Source organism: Eurosta solidaginis, chromosome 3 (assembly GCF_040869045.1).
Source record: "Eurosta solidaginis isolate ZX-2024a chromosome 3, ASM4086904v1, whole genome shotgun sequence".
In the NCBI taxonomy this organism is placed as follows: domain Eukaryota; kingdom Metazoa; phylum Arthropoda; class Insecta; order Diptera; family Tephritidae; genus Eurosta; species Eurosta solidaginis.
The window spans coordinates 11,095,444-11,110,346 of NC_090321.1; the positions used below are offsets into that span (position 1 = coordinate 11,095,444).

The following is a 14,903-nucleotide window of genomic DNA, read 5'->3' on the forward strand; positions in this document are numbered from 1 at the left end:
CCACAATATTTTCACTGTTAATACAACAACAACAACAACCATAATATTCTTTATTTTGAGTCGAAAAGTATATAATAAGCAACGGAAGAGCTCTTGGTATATTTGATGCAGCCATCCAGAAGGCTTAAATCGATTTTGGCATATGGCGAAAGCCGAACTCATCTCGACTTAGCCGCCGGAAAATTACTTTGCTGAATGAAAGCAGGCAACTCCGGCGGATTTGTGTTATCCCGCGTCTTCTTCTTATGCTCCTCTGTTGATGTTGCTGTGGCACCAATTCAATACTGATTTCAGTGAATACCAAATGAAATGCAATACTGTGCATTGTTTATATTTTATTTCTTAATTTCAAAAAAAATCGCAACAATAATTAAACTTTTATATTTTTTCAACAAAATAAGAAATGCGCAACGAAATTTTAATTGACAAAACAGCTGATTTCGAAAATTCGAAATTCCTATTCCCCAATTATTGTTCTCCCTAGGAGAATAAAAAAATCCGCGAGAACAAAATTCCGAGGGAATATTTAGAATTGGGCTGTATATGTACATACAGAAACACGCTAGCTTATTTCAAACCAATATACTTACTTACATATATTGTATTAAACATAGATAGTCCCTTTTCCTACAGGGTGTCTATGTGCACGCATATATAACATCTAAAAGGATATCATGGCAACAAAATTTGCTGGCAAATTATTTTCTTAATTCCATGACAACAGCATGAAATAAAATTTAAAGGAATTTATGGATTTATGCATGCACATACATACATTGTGTTCATTCTTATAAATGTTCTTAGTAACTTCAAGAATTAGCACGCAGTGAAAGTCGAAAAATAAACTCTAGAAATGAAACAGCTTAATAAAAGAAAATTTAATACTATTTGCGTGAAAACATATATAGCAATTAGTATTTGTTTTTTATATATCATAAATCTTGTTTGTTGCTTAGAAGCCCCGCAAATAACTCTGCCTGGACAAGGGATAATTGTTGGGACTTATCTAAAAATGTTTCGGGCGCAAAATATAAAAGCATATTTAGGTATCAAATATGCTCGCGCTTCTCGATTTTCACCACCAGAAGTTGATATGACAGAATGGCGGGGAATACTGAATGCGACAAAATTTGCACCACTTTGTTGGCAAACCCCTTCTTTTATTGAGAATACTATCTTGAAAAAACTGTTGCGAAATAAAGTCACAGAATACAATGACGATGGATATAATGAAGATTGTTTGCATTTAAATATTTTTGTTCCCGATGGTAAGATAAACAAATTTTTTTTTATATTTGTATGTAAATAGGGATGAATTTTTTATTTTCCTTTTAATATATGTCAAGGCTTTCCTGGTTTAAAAGGGTATGCTGTAATATTTTGGATTCATGGTGGCGATTTTTCGAATGGTTCTCCAACAGATATTGAGCCGTTTCAGTTCGTTTTTAAACAAAAAGTTATAGTCGTTACATTTTCATATCGTCTAAATATTTTTGGGTTCTTATCAACGGCTGACGGGGAAGCTCCAGGAAATTACGGCCTAATGGATCAATCAGCTGCTTTATTTTGGGTGAAAAAGAATATAAATCATTTTGGTGGAGACGAAAACAAAATAACGATTATGGGACATTCTTCTGGTGCAATAAGTGTCGGATTGCATTTAATATCTGAAGAATGGTCAAAAGGTGGATTTTCCGGTGCAATTATGATGTCCGGAAATCCGATAAGTGAAAACTCTGTCCGCAGTCCAAAAGTCTATAATAATTTCTTAGATTCAATATCAAGTTTATTTGGTTGCAATAGGAAACCAACATCTATGCTGTTGTCGTGTTTACGAAAAGTTGATGCAAAAACATTGGCAAAAAATATCCCAACAATATTATGGGGACCTGTTGTCGATTATGGTCTTAGCAATACATCAACACATTTTATTAAAGATTATCCTCGAAATATATTCAAAGACGGTAATTACCAAAATGTTCCTACTTTGATCGGTGTAACTGACATGGAGGATATACTTAGTCTGGTTGATGATTTAACAAACATTGAATTATCGGATGACGACTTTTTCCATATGATTGATGAAGTGTCAAAACATGATCTAATAACAAACATTGAAAGTGATGAGAATTGTACGAATTCATATATAATAACCGATGCTATCCAATATGTATATCCTGCAAGTGCAGACAAATTGAATGTTATTAGAAAGTTTGTAAATTTTCATACAGATCGCACGTATATTGCTCCTTTGTTTTTTATGGCTGACACATTGAGTAATAATAACAATACTGTTTTTGTATACTTATTTAATAATCGTCCCCAAACGAAAATTTTGGACCTACCTGACTGGGTTGGTGTTCCGAAATTCGTTGATCAAATTTTTATATGGGGTGTTCCTTATATGAACAATAATGACATTGTGAAGGAATGGAGCTCCAGCGATAAAAGAATCTCTGATCTTATTATGACAATGTGGGCAAATTTTGCCAAGTCAACAAATCCCATAATATCTAATGTATATGTAAAGTGGAACTCTTATAAAATGGAAAATAGTACTATTTTAATAATAAATCAAAACTTCAACACAGAATTGGTAAATAATATGTTCGCCGTAAGGTTTTGGAACAACTATTATCCAAGCTTGGTAAAATTTGCAGCAAATTGTTGTGACCTGGCCAATGATGCCCCATCAAATAGTTTCAAGAGTATTTTTACTCTTTTAATATTTTGTGCTTTTCTAAATAAATTGTGTTTAAGTACTTTATAAACAACTTTTCCAAGTTCACACATGCATGCATTCCACGTATGTATGTATATTATAATAAGCATAAAAAACGTAAGAACGAATTGTAGAGGTACCCACCAAAACGAAACATTTACATCATAAGTAATTTGGAGAAAATTGCAAAAGATCATTTTCGCATAGATCCAAAACTAAAGTTTTTTTATGTTTAACTTAATAAGCATGAGACGAAGAGGTTAATCATATAAATGTAAGGCGCGATAACCTCCGAAGAGATCTAAGGCCGAGCTTCTCTTCCAATTTGCGTCGTGCTCCTCTTGATTTTCCCTACAAATTGGCCGGACGGGACCTACATGTTTTATGCCGACTCCGAACCGCATCTGCAAGACAGATGAGTTTTCACTGAGAGCTTTTCATGGCAGAAATACACCCGGAGCGCTTGCCAAACACTGCCGAGGGGCGACCACGCTTAGAAAAATTTTCTTCTAATAGAAAAACCTTATTTCTAAAATTTTGATGTTGCTTTGCCCGAGGTGTGAACCCAGGGCATACGGTGTGGTAGGCGGAGCACGCTACCATCACACCATGGTGGCCGCCAACGAAGAGGTTACTTGTGTTTTTAATTTATATTCCCGGTTAGACTATGGAAACCATTAAAAATGCAAATGTTAACTTTTGGTGCGACTGGCACGGAAATGTGTCATTTTGATATGAATCTTCATGCAAGTGGCAGATCGATCTACATTCATAAAAAAGTGCAAATATTTATATACTTTTATTTGAAATTTGAGAGCATAGTACTAGCTGATGGTTCTAAATCAACCTAACGAAGACTTGGTTGCATTTTTTAAATTTCAATAGAAATCATCAAACGGAAAGGATCTGTATTAAAACGTATATTTTTATAAAAATTCTAAATGTTGCGTTTTGGTGTAAACCTCCACAATTGTATTGTGTTTAAAAATTGAAATTTTTCACAAGTTTTCTACAATTTCAACGAAACGGCTGTTATGTTCGTACGCAATTGATTCCAAAATCGATCAATGTTTACACTGGAAATTTTCTTCCATATAGAAAGATTTACTCTTCCAAATAAAAAAATTATATGTACCTTCACATTCATCGTAGTTTTTTTAGCTTGAATTTATGTATACATCCTACCTCCTTTAAATTTACGCACATATGAATGGCAGAATGTAAAAGTTCGACTTATTTTTGAAGTTGTAAAAAGGCAGAAATAAAAACGTGCAGCGAAAATTGGACGATTCATTGAAACCTTATACGAAAACTTTTTTGAGTTTCCGCCTTTTAACGGTTCCAAACTTTTTACTTTTGCCAGTCATATGTAGGTATACACAAACATATACACATATATGTAAAACCATAAATAAAATAAATGTTGCTAATAAAAACAAAGTACCTAAATTTAAACAATTGCTGACTCAAATCCAATAAAGAATATCAAATGAATACCATATAGGTACATACATACATATAGTCCAAGATCCCAAAGCCGTCAGGCATTTTCATCTAAATGTATCCCAAAAAGTAGTGTTAGTGTGTATAATTAAGATAATTTGCTCCGTGGGCCAGGTGTTTGTTAATCAAGGTAAAAGGTCACAAAAACAGCTTTGGGTGAATATCTCGTTTCTCAAGGCTTTATAGCATTTGATCGTGCATTACAAACTTTTAGGGTAAAATATTGTCAACAATTTTTTTCTGAAAAATGTTTGCATAGGGCCAACTCTTTCTGCCGTATATTGATAAAACCGTGAGTTGGACAAATGGGCGGTGTCACCGGCATTTTTTTAAATTTGTAAATTTTTTAGTTGAGATTCTTAAGTTATTAAAATACATAAAATTTGATCAAACTCGCTTCATAAAGCACGGACCTGGGATAATGCGAAGTCTTTATTAGAGTTCAAGGTTTAAGGGCTGTAACGCAGAAACAGTTGACCCCATAAATAACAAGTAAAGGTGTCTAAGTTCGGGTATAACCGAACATTATATACTCAGCGTGAGCTTCAATTGCACATTCCATTTCAGATAAATTACTTTTCTACATAACACGTGGCACCGGGCGTTTAAAAAAATGTCTCCCCATTTCCTCTTACAATAAAATTTGATAAGTCAAATATCATTGATTCAAAACTATTTTTTGCTAAGTTATAGTTTATTATTCTAGTCTACGACCCTTTTAAACTTGTTTTATATCTAAGTTGCCGTGGTCTTTAACTGATCCCGTCCATTTTTGCTAGAAATATTTTCTGCAATAAGAAAAATATGTGTACACAATTTCATTACAATCCGTTAATTTTTCTTCGAGTTATGGCTCCCGAATAATAGAAAATTGCATAGTCATAAAAGGGGCGGTGCCACACCTAATTTAAAAAATTTTAGTGTTTTCCAATTTAACATTATAATTGTTATAATTCAATTTATAAAGTAAAATTCCATTGATAAAAAGCTCTTTTTCGCTAAGATATAGCTTATTATTTTCGTCTACGACCCTTTAAAACATCTTTTATATAAAAGTGAGCATGGTCTTTATTAGATCTCGTCCATTTTTTCTAGAAATATATCTTGCTATAGGGATAATTTGTTTACCCAATTTTATTACGATCCGTTGATTTTTCTTCGAGTCATGGCTCCCGAAACATAGAAAATTGCTTAGTCATAAAAGGGGGTGCCACGCCCATTTTTTAAAATTTGATTTTTTTCCTATTTATTATTATAAATCCACTTGGGAAATAGAATAGCATTGATATAAAGCTCTTGCTTGCAAAGATATAGCTTATTTTATTCATCCACTACCCTTTTAAAAATCTTTTATATAAAAGTGGGTGTCCTTAACCGATTTCGTTAATTTTATTCAAAGCATTCTTATAGTAAAGGCAACCTCTCTGCCGAATTTTGTTACGATATGTTTAACGGTTTTTGATTTATGATTAATAATATTTGTAAAATTGATTTTGTCACAATTGGGCGGTGCCACGCCCATTTAAAAAAAAAAAATTCAAATTTTTATCAAGAGTCTCAATATCAGTCCACATGTCAAATTTCAACATTCTAGGTGTATATTTACTAAATAATCAGGTTTTTTGTGTTTTCCAAAATGTTATATATATTATGACGAATACTAGCAACACTAAGGGTTGGTGTCAGAAGAGGAATTGTTGAATAAATTCCGAAGACTTCGAATACAACTTGGACATGATAAAGTGGAGTGAATTGAAAATCCAGCAACTGAAGAAGGAGTTGGAGAGCCGTGGATTGAAAACAACCGGTAATAAACTCGAACTTCAGGCACGACTACGAAAGGCAATGGAATTAGAGGGAATTAACGTGGAAGAGAATGTCTTTCCTCTTGATGGCGAGGAGACAACAAAAATTGAAGAGAAAAATGAAACAACGCAGACAGTTACGAGCACAGACTTGAACACGATTTTGGCTGCAATATCTGCTCAAACATCGACAATGGCATCTCAACTGGAATCACAGGAGACACGTATAACATCCAAGATGGAAACTCAACTGGAAGAACAAAAGACATATATAGCATCCCAGCTGGAATCACAGGAGGCACGTATTTCAGAAATGACGTCGCAAGTATCATCTCAACTGGAAGACCAAAAGACATACATGGAATCTCAATTGGAAGTGCAAGAGGCACGTATATCTGAAATGTCGGCAGAAATTTTGGAACCGGTATCATCAAAACTGGAAGCGCAGGATGCAAAAATGACTCAATTTCAGGCAGAAGTAGATGATTTAAAAGGTCGTATGGAGCAGTTACAACTAAATCTTCCAGCTGTTTCAGCAAGCAATCCGTAGGTAAAAACTCCATCTTTTGACTGCTCTGTTCCTTTCCAGGTCTTTAAGCTTCAATTTGAGAAGACATCAGCAGTGAACAACTGGAATACTGAAAATAAAGTTGCTGCATTGTTCGTGGTATTGAAAGGGCCTGCAGCTGAAATCTGACAGACTATTCCAGAGTACGAACGAAAAAGTTATGAAACATTGATGGCCGCTCTGGAGAGACGATACGGAACTGAGCATAGGAGACAGATATACCAAATGGAGTTACTGAACCGCTTCCAGAGACCAGGTGAAACATTGCAAGAGTTGGCCTCGGATGTTGAAAGATTGGCTCATCTCGCAAATGCGGACGCACCCGTGGAATACACCGAGAGGGTGAAAATCCAGAGTTTTATAAGTGGCATACGGGACGTCGAAACAAAGCGAGCTACATACGCAAACCCAAAGTCAACATTCGCAGAAACGGTATCACATGCTCTGATTCAGGAAACAGCGTCGCTTCTGTGTAAGCCAGTTTTCAAAGCATGCTGTGTGGAAGTAGAAAGGCCAGAGTGGGTAGACGCAATTTTAGAAGCTTTAAAAGGAACGCAACAGAAGAATAATGGTGCAATCAAATGCTTCAAATGCGGGAAGCCCGGTCACATTGCACGTCATTGCGATCTTGATCCTAGTGGTTTCAGCAGCATGGGTGGTCTTAATAACAAAGCTGGAGGGGATGAGCAAGAGCGAGTAAGATGTAGAGATCGAGAGCTAGCTCCAGCTATTGAATGTCCTGTGATATCTGTGTCGCAAATTGGAAGAAAATCGAGCAGTCTTACCGTCAGAGGGAATGTGGATGGCAAAGAACATGTACTGACTGTGGATACGGGCGCATCTCATTCCTTAATTCGATCTGATTTGGTCAACAGGAGAGTAAAACCGTTACCTGGAGCAAGGTTGCGTACGGTCACGGGCGAGTATAACCAAGTCCATGGAGAAGTGATATCTGAAGTCTTAATTGGGAAGGTCATGGTTCTACACAAATTCATTGTGGCGGAGATTGTTGATGAAGTCATATTGGTAGTGGACTTCTTAGTTGACCATGACATCAGGATCGATATGCAGAGAAGGATTATGCGCTATGAGAACCAAGATATGCCACTTAACTTCAGTTTGGTAAAAGGGTTCAGCAGTAATCGAGTGCTGGTGAACGAGATTCGACAAAAACCACAAAACTCAAAGGCAGCAGATCTGGCAAGGGTTGATGGAACGATTGGGTCAAACAAACCAAAACCAAAGGTACCTGCGAGAAATACACTGGCATTGACAAACCCTAAGGGACGCACTAAAACGACTGAAAGAATTTTCCAAAAAGAATGCAAAGGTGGTTTCAAGCCAGCGCGCACTACTGTTGTAAACGTCAAGACGATACTGATGATGCAAAGTCAATCCGTCAAGATCAAGCTCTGCGAAGTAGTTCTTCATTGGCCAAACAACAGAGTGCGAGGGAACGATCCAGGATAATGAGTAGTAAGATGAAACGCAGGTACGATGAGAACAATACTTCGGAAGGTTTCTTGGAGGGAGATTTGGTACTGTTATACAAACCTCACCGGCAGAAACGTTTTCCATCCAAATATCGGTGCAGTTGGGAAGGCCCATACAAAGTTGTGAAGAAGATCAGTGATACCATCTACCGCGTACAAACCATTGGGAAACCACGAAATAGAAGAGTGGTACAATGGAGATGCTAGCGGCGTTTAGATCAGGAAATTTGTCTGATCGGGACGATCAGACTTAGGTGAAGAGCAGTGTGACGAATACTAGCAACACTAAGGGGTACTATCATCTCTAAGCCGATACTAAGCAGTGACTTGTATCTACATAAACGAATCAATCATTATGTCTACACATATGTACGTACACGCAGCGGAGAGAAAACGCACAAACACATGCATATATCTTATCTGAGATGCTCCCAATAGTAGGCAATTATAATTGTGCAAGTATCACATATACACGCGCATATGAGAAGCTATAAACGTAGTAATTTTATAGCAGTAACTAAGTGAATTCTGGAAGCGCCTAGAAGTATGCGAACGAGAAATCACAGAGTATAAAAGGCAGCAACAGTAGAGGCACGAGAATCAGTTTGATGTAAGACGCTATCTGGCGAGCAATAGAAGTGTTAGTTTGATAGTAGTCTAATAAAGGCCATTTTGCATTATTGAATAGTGGAGTTATTTATTCAACAGTTTAGTGATTCGTTAGTAGAAGGTTGCAAATAAGAGGAATTGCAGTAAATTCGTTACAATATAAAAAAGCCGCAGTTATCATCCGATATAGCTCATTTTCAATACCAATCTATTCTAGGTCCAGATAAGCTCGTGTACCAAATTTGGTGAAGATATCGCAATATTTACTCAAGTTATCGTGTTAACGGACGGACGGACGGACATGACGCAATCAAATTTTTTTCCATACTGATGATTTTGATATATGGAAGTCTATACCTATCTCGATTCCTTTATACCTGTACAACCAACCGTTATCCAATCAAAGTTAATAAACTCTGTGTGCAAAGCACGCTGAGTATAAAAACACAGTAAGCAAGATGTATAAAGAATGTCATGGTCTACCACTTTGATAAATCCTTAGAAAACTAGATATTTGGATAAAGCTGATTTTGTGACCTTTGACCTTGATTATCAGAAAATTGGCTTTGCGAAAAATTTTGTTTATCACAAAAAAAAAAAACGTCGGGCAGGATCTTACTATAATGCATAATTCATAATAGGAAAATAGTTTTGGTACTACATACATACATAAATACATATTGTAACGAATTTTCTGCAAATCCTCTTATTTGCCCTTTTGCTAGGTTCGTATCGCTAAACTGTTGAATAAATAACTCCAATATTGAATAATGGAAAAATGGCCTTTATTAAAATACTTCACAATAACACTCGAACTGTGCAACCAAACTGATAGCTTAAAGGAAACTGACTTTCAAAATAATACTGCTGTTGCTCGCTAGATATCGTCTTAGTCGTAACTGCTTGACAACTCAAATCAAACTGAATTCCAGCGCCTCTACATCTGCGGCCTTTTATACTCTCTGGTTTCCTCGTTCGCATCTTCTAGAATCTACTAGCATTGTCCATGAGCTCTCAAACTTCTCAGCTATAACTAAAATTGCACGATCTTATAGCTTCTCTCATACCCCATGCTTTTATGTGTGAGCGACACTTCCACAATTGTAATTGCCTACATTTAGGAGCATCTCAAATAAGATGTCTGCATATGGTTGTGCCTTGCTTCTCAGCTGCGTGTACCTACATATGCGTGGACATAATGATTGAATTATTGATGTGAATGTTTGTAGTTTACAGTCTCTCGCGCACACATAGGCGTATAAGTAAATGCATCTGTGTGTCACATCTCTCGGCTGCCTTATATATGTGTCCACATGATTTGATTATTGACGTAAATATCGCTTAGCATGGCCTTAGTGATGGTATAGCTTAGTGATGCTAATATCCGTGACACTGCCCTCCACCTAAGTCTGATCGCCCCGATCAGACAAATCTCTCGATCTAAACGCTGCTAATCTCTCCAAATGAACCACTTTAATTTTAGTTCGTGGTTTGGTAGTGGTTTGTATGCGGTACACTACATCGTTGATCCGTTTTACAACTTTGTATGGGCCTTCCCAGTTACACTGCAATTTCGGGGACAAACCTTTTTTTCGTTGTGGGTTGTATAGCAGCACCAAATCTCCTTCCTGAAACCCTTCTGTATTAATTGCTTTATCGTACCTCGCTTTCATCTTGTCACTCATAATATTTGCTCGTTGCCTTACCAGATCGTGTATCTCTCTCAGCTCTTCTTCCAAGACACCAGTGGATTTCTTGACATTCCTCTCCGCATCGGCATCTATCCCATACTTCAAATCAGCTGGCAGTCGAAGGTCATTGCCAAAAATTACCTTTGCGGGAGTTTGGCCCGTTGTGTCATGTACTGCCGATCGGTAGGCCATCAAGAATAATGATATGTGTGTATCCCAGTCCTTATGGTACTTATCTACTACTTTCCTTAAATGCTCCTCCAATGTTCTATTGAAACGCTCCACCATACCATCGGACTGAGGATGCAATGCAGTTGTCCGTGTTTTTCGAATGCCCAACTTCTTCCACATTTCTTGATTCAAAATTCCTTCCTTGGTCAGAATGTAACTCCATTGGTACACCATACCTTGCAACCCATTCGTTTTTAACCACTCCTGCTACTGCTTCTGCTTCTTGGTTTGGGATTGGGTATACCTCTGGCCATTTACTGAAATAATCGATAACCACCAGTACGTATTTGTTTCCATGGTTGCTAGTAGGAAATGGACCTGCGACATCCATGGCGATCCTTTCAAATGGTGCACCTGAAATATGTATACTGCTTCATCTGGCCATGACTTCGGGTTTTGGGCCCTTTTGCTCTGTTGCATACCTTGCAATTGGCAATCCACTCGGTGACCGACTGACGGCAACCAACCCAATAGAATATATGCTTAATTTTCTCGAGAGTCTTCGGGATTCCAAGATGACCTCCACTTGAACCATTGTGCAGCTCGCTGAGCACGTCAGGAATCCTCTTTCTGGGAACAACTATCAGTTTCTTCTTGCATTGACCATCCTCACTCTCCCATACTCGATGCAAGCAACGGGATATCAATTCTAAACTGCTCCACTGTGCCCAATATGACTTCGCAATGGGACTCTCTGCTGACATCTCCTCTCTGCTTGGTCTTTCGTTTCGTTCGAGCCCTTGCATAACATGTGACAGATCTGTATCTTCTAGCTGACACTTTCTTAGTTGTTCCTTGTCCCATTCATCCGTACACGTTATAGTCATTAGCCGGACATCTATAATGTCTTATTTAGCCTCGGCCTTTGAACAGTGCTTGCATTCCAAACTACATGGCCTTCGTAACATTGCATCGGCATTTCCATGGGTACTACCTTTTCGATGCTCAATGGAAAAGTCATAGCTTTGTAGTCGCTCGATCCACCGTACCAATTGTCCTTCCGGATTACGGAAGCCATTTCAACGCTGCGTGATCTGTCCTGATACGGAATCGCTGGCCGTAGAGGTATTTGTGAAAATGTTTAATGCACTCTACCAATGCCAACAGCTCTCTCCGCGTAACACAGTAGTTCCTCTCTGGTTTTCCGATCGAACGGCTGTAATATGCAACTACCTTCTCCTGTCCATCGACCAGTTGTGATAAAACGCCTCCTATAGCATATCCACTCGCATCTGTATCTAGAATAAATGTTGCTCCTGAAATAGGATATGCTAACATTGGGGCAGTGCACAAACGCTCCTTCAATGTTTGGAAAGCCACTTCTTGCTCCTTCTTCCAATCAAAAGCTTTATTTTTTCTTGTAAGCTCATGGAGGCTATGGGCTACGCTGGAAAAATTTGGTACAAATCGGCGGTAATATGTGCAAAGCCCAAGGAAACTTCTTAATTCATGTAGGTTCTGTTCTTCCTGTTTACTTCCTTTTTAAACAGCGCACACTTTTGGGGACTTAACTTCAGACCAGCGCTAGCTATTCTTTGGAAAACTTCCTCCAAGTTCCTAAGATGTTCATCAAAATTCCTGCCCAATACGATGATGTCGTCCAGGTACACCAAGCATGTTTTTCAATGTAGTCCTTTCAGTACCTGGTCCATGAGTCTCTCAAAAGTAGCTGGTGCATTACAAAGTCCAAAAGGCATCACTGTAAATTGCCAAAGACTATCACCGACACTGAAGGCTGTTTTCTCTTTATCTTCCTCCTTCACCTCCACTTGCCAGTAGCCGCTTTTCAAGTCCAGCGTGGAAAACCATTTCGTACCATATAGCGAGTCCAGAGTGTCGTCAATTCTTGGCAATGGGTAGCTATCCTTTTTCGTTACGTCATTCAACTTCCGGTAGTCCACGCAAAACCTCATTTTTCCATCCTTCTTTTTTACAAGTACTACCGGTGAGCTCCATGGACTAGCTGATGGTTCGATGACGCCGCTGTCGCTCATTTCTTGAATGATTTGACTCACTACTTCCCGCTTCGCCAGTGGAACACTACGTGGAGCTTGACGGATCGGCCTCGCATCTCCAGTGTCAATTTGATGTTTCACAACGTTGGTGCGGCCTGGTTTAGAATCATCCTGGTCAAATATGTTCGCGTACTTTAGGAGCAGTTGTTTTGCCTTACTCTGATATGCTTCCTCTAGCCCCTGCGTCCATGCCGTGATGTAATTTGAAAGATCAGTATTACTAGCTGAAACGTGTTCCTGGAGCTATTCACAGTTAATAACTACTTCAGCCTCTTGGCATCTTCCCAAAATAGCTCCTTTAGTCAGTTTGAGTGGTGACTTGAACTCATTGAGTACTCTTACCGGAATACGTCCATCTCGTTTTGTCATAGCCAGGGTTTTTCTTACAAGTATGTTTAGTGCTGATTTGTTTGCTGCTTCGACAACCCACAATTTGTTTGTCCCACAATCTCCATCAACCTTTGCCCAGATGACTGCTTCGGATTTTGGTGGTATTTGCTGACTCTCTTCCACCAGCACTCGTTTACTTCTGTAGCCTCTCTCGTAGCCGAAATTCATGTTTTTATATCGCATCGTCTTGCTTTGCATGTCGATCTTGATGCCCTGGTCGATTAAGAAGTCCACTCCGATTATGATTTCATCAACAATCTCTGCCACTATAAAATTGTGTACTACCGTGACGTTCCCGATTGCGACTTCACATGATACTTCTCCTAGAACCGTGCTGTCTTCTCCAGTGGCTGTACGCAATCTTGCTCCATGCAATGGTCTTATCTTCTTGTTGACTAAATCCGTTAGAATAATGGAATGGGATGCACCCGTATCTACAGTCAGTAAACGTTCCTTTCCATCCACATGTCCTCCGATAGTAAGATTGTTTGACCTTCTTCCAATTTGTGAGATAGAGATTATGGGGCATTCAATTGAGGGAGCCAGCTGTCGCCCCTTGCGGCTGACTCGCTTTAGTTTAACGATTGAGTGGACTTGGAGATTTGCTCATCTCCTTCAGCTCTGCGTTTACGGCCACCCACATTGTTGGAGCTATTGACCCCGGTGCTGCAATGTCGTGCAATATGACCTGGGTTGCCGCACTTGAAACATTTAATAACTCCGGCATTTTTCTGTTGTGATCCCTTCAGTGCTTCCAAAATTGTGTCTACCCAATCTGGTCTTTCCACTTCCACACGATGAGCTTTGTATGCTGGTTTACTCAATAGTGAGGCCGTTTCCTGAGTCAATGCATGTGATACCGTTTCAGCAAATGACAGCTTTGGGTTTGCGTATGTAGCTCGCTTCGTTTCCACGTCCCGTATGCCACTTAAAAACTCTGGATTTTTACCCTCTCGGTGTATTCCACGGGTGCGTCCGCATTTGCGAGATGAGCCAACCTTTCAACATCCGAGGCAAACTCCTGCAAAGTCTCATTCGCTCTTTGGTGACGGTTTTGCAACTCAATTTGGAATATCTGTTTCCTATGCTCGCTTCCATAACGTCGTTCTACAGCAGCCATCAATGCTTCATAACTGTTCCGTTCGTACTCTGGAATCGTCTAAGATTTCCGCTGCAGGCCCTTTCAATGCCACGAACAGTGCAGCAACTTTATCTTCCGCATTCCAGTTGTTCACTGCTGCGGTCTTCTCAAACTGTAGCTTGAAGACCTGGAAAGGAACAGAACCGTCAAATGATGGTGTTTTTACTTTTGGATTGCTTGCTGAAACAGCTGGGCGGTTTAGTTGTAACTGCTCCATACGACCTTTTAACGCTTCTATTTCGGCATCAATTTTGTCCTCGAGTTGTAAAATTTTTGCATCCTGCTCTTCCAGTTTCACAAAGAGCTGCGATGATACCTGTTCCGAAATTTGTGCCGACATTTCAGATATACGTACGTGCCTCTTGCACTTCCAGTTGAGATACCAAATATGTCTTCTGTTCTTCCAATTGTGATGTTATACGGGTTTCCTGCGATTCCAGTTGGGATACCATATACGTCTTCTGTTCTTCCAGTTGTGAAGAAATTTGTGTTTCCTGTGCTTCAATCTTCGATGTTATGCGTGTCTCCTGCGATTCCAGCTGAGATGATATTTGCGACGACATTTCTGATATACGTGTCTCCTGTGCTTCCAATTGTGATGACATATTGGTAGATATTTGTGATGACATTTCGAACATTTGTGCCGATATTGCAGCCAATATCATGTTCAGGTCTGTGTTCGCCATTGTCTGCGGTGTTTCATTTTTCTCTTCAATTTTTGTTGTTGTCTCGTCC

General features: G+C 38.9%; 1 protein-coding gene across 1 annotated transcript; it reads left to right on the forward strand.

Annotated features, from left to right (window-relative positions):
- The first annotated feature begins 816 nt into the window (after window positions 1–816).
- LOC137246220 (acetylcholinesterase) lies at window positions 817–3,165 on the forward strand. The gene is made up of 2 exons (XM_067777316.1): window positions 817–1,268; window positions 1,347–3,165. The coding sequence occupies exons 1-2, from the start codon at window positions 854–856 to the stop codon at window positions 2,768–2,770; spliced, it is 1,839 nt and encodes a 612-aa protein (XP_067633417.1). The 5' UTR covers window positions 817–853; the 3' UTR covers window positions 2,771–3,165.
- The last annotated feature ends 11,738 nt before the right edge of the window (window positions 3,166–14,903 follow it).

Coding starts and splice junctions, on each gene's coding strand:
- LOC137246220 (XM_067777316.1), top strand. CDS start 854: ATGAAACAGCTTAATAAAAGAAAATTTAATACTATTTGCGTGAAAACA. Junction 1,269..1,346: donor AAATATTTTTGTTCCCGATG/GTAAGATAAACA, acceptor ATATATGTCAAG/GCTTTCCTGGTTTAAAAGGG.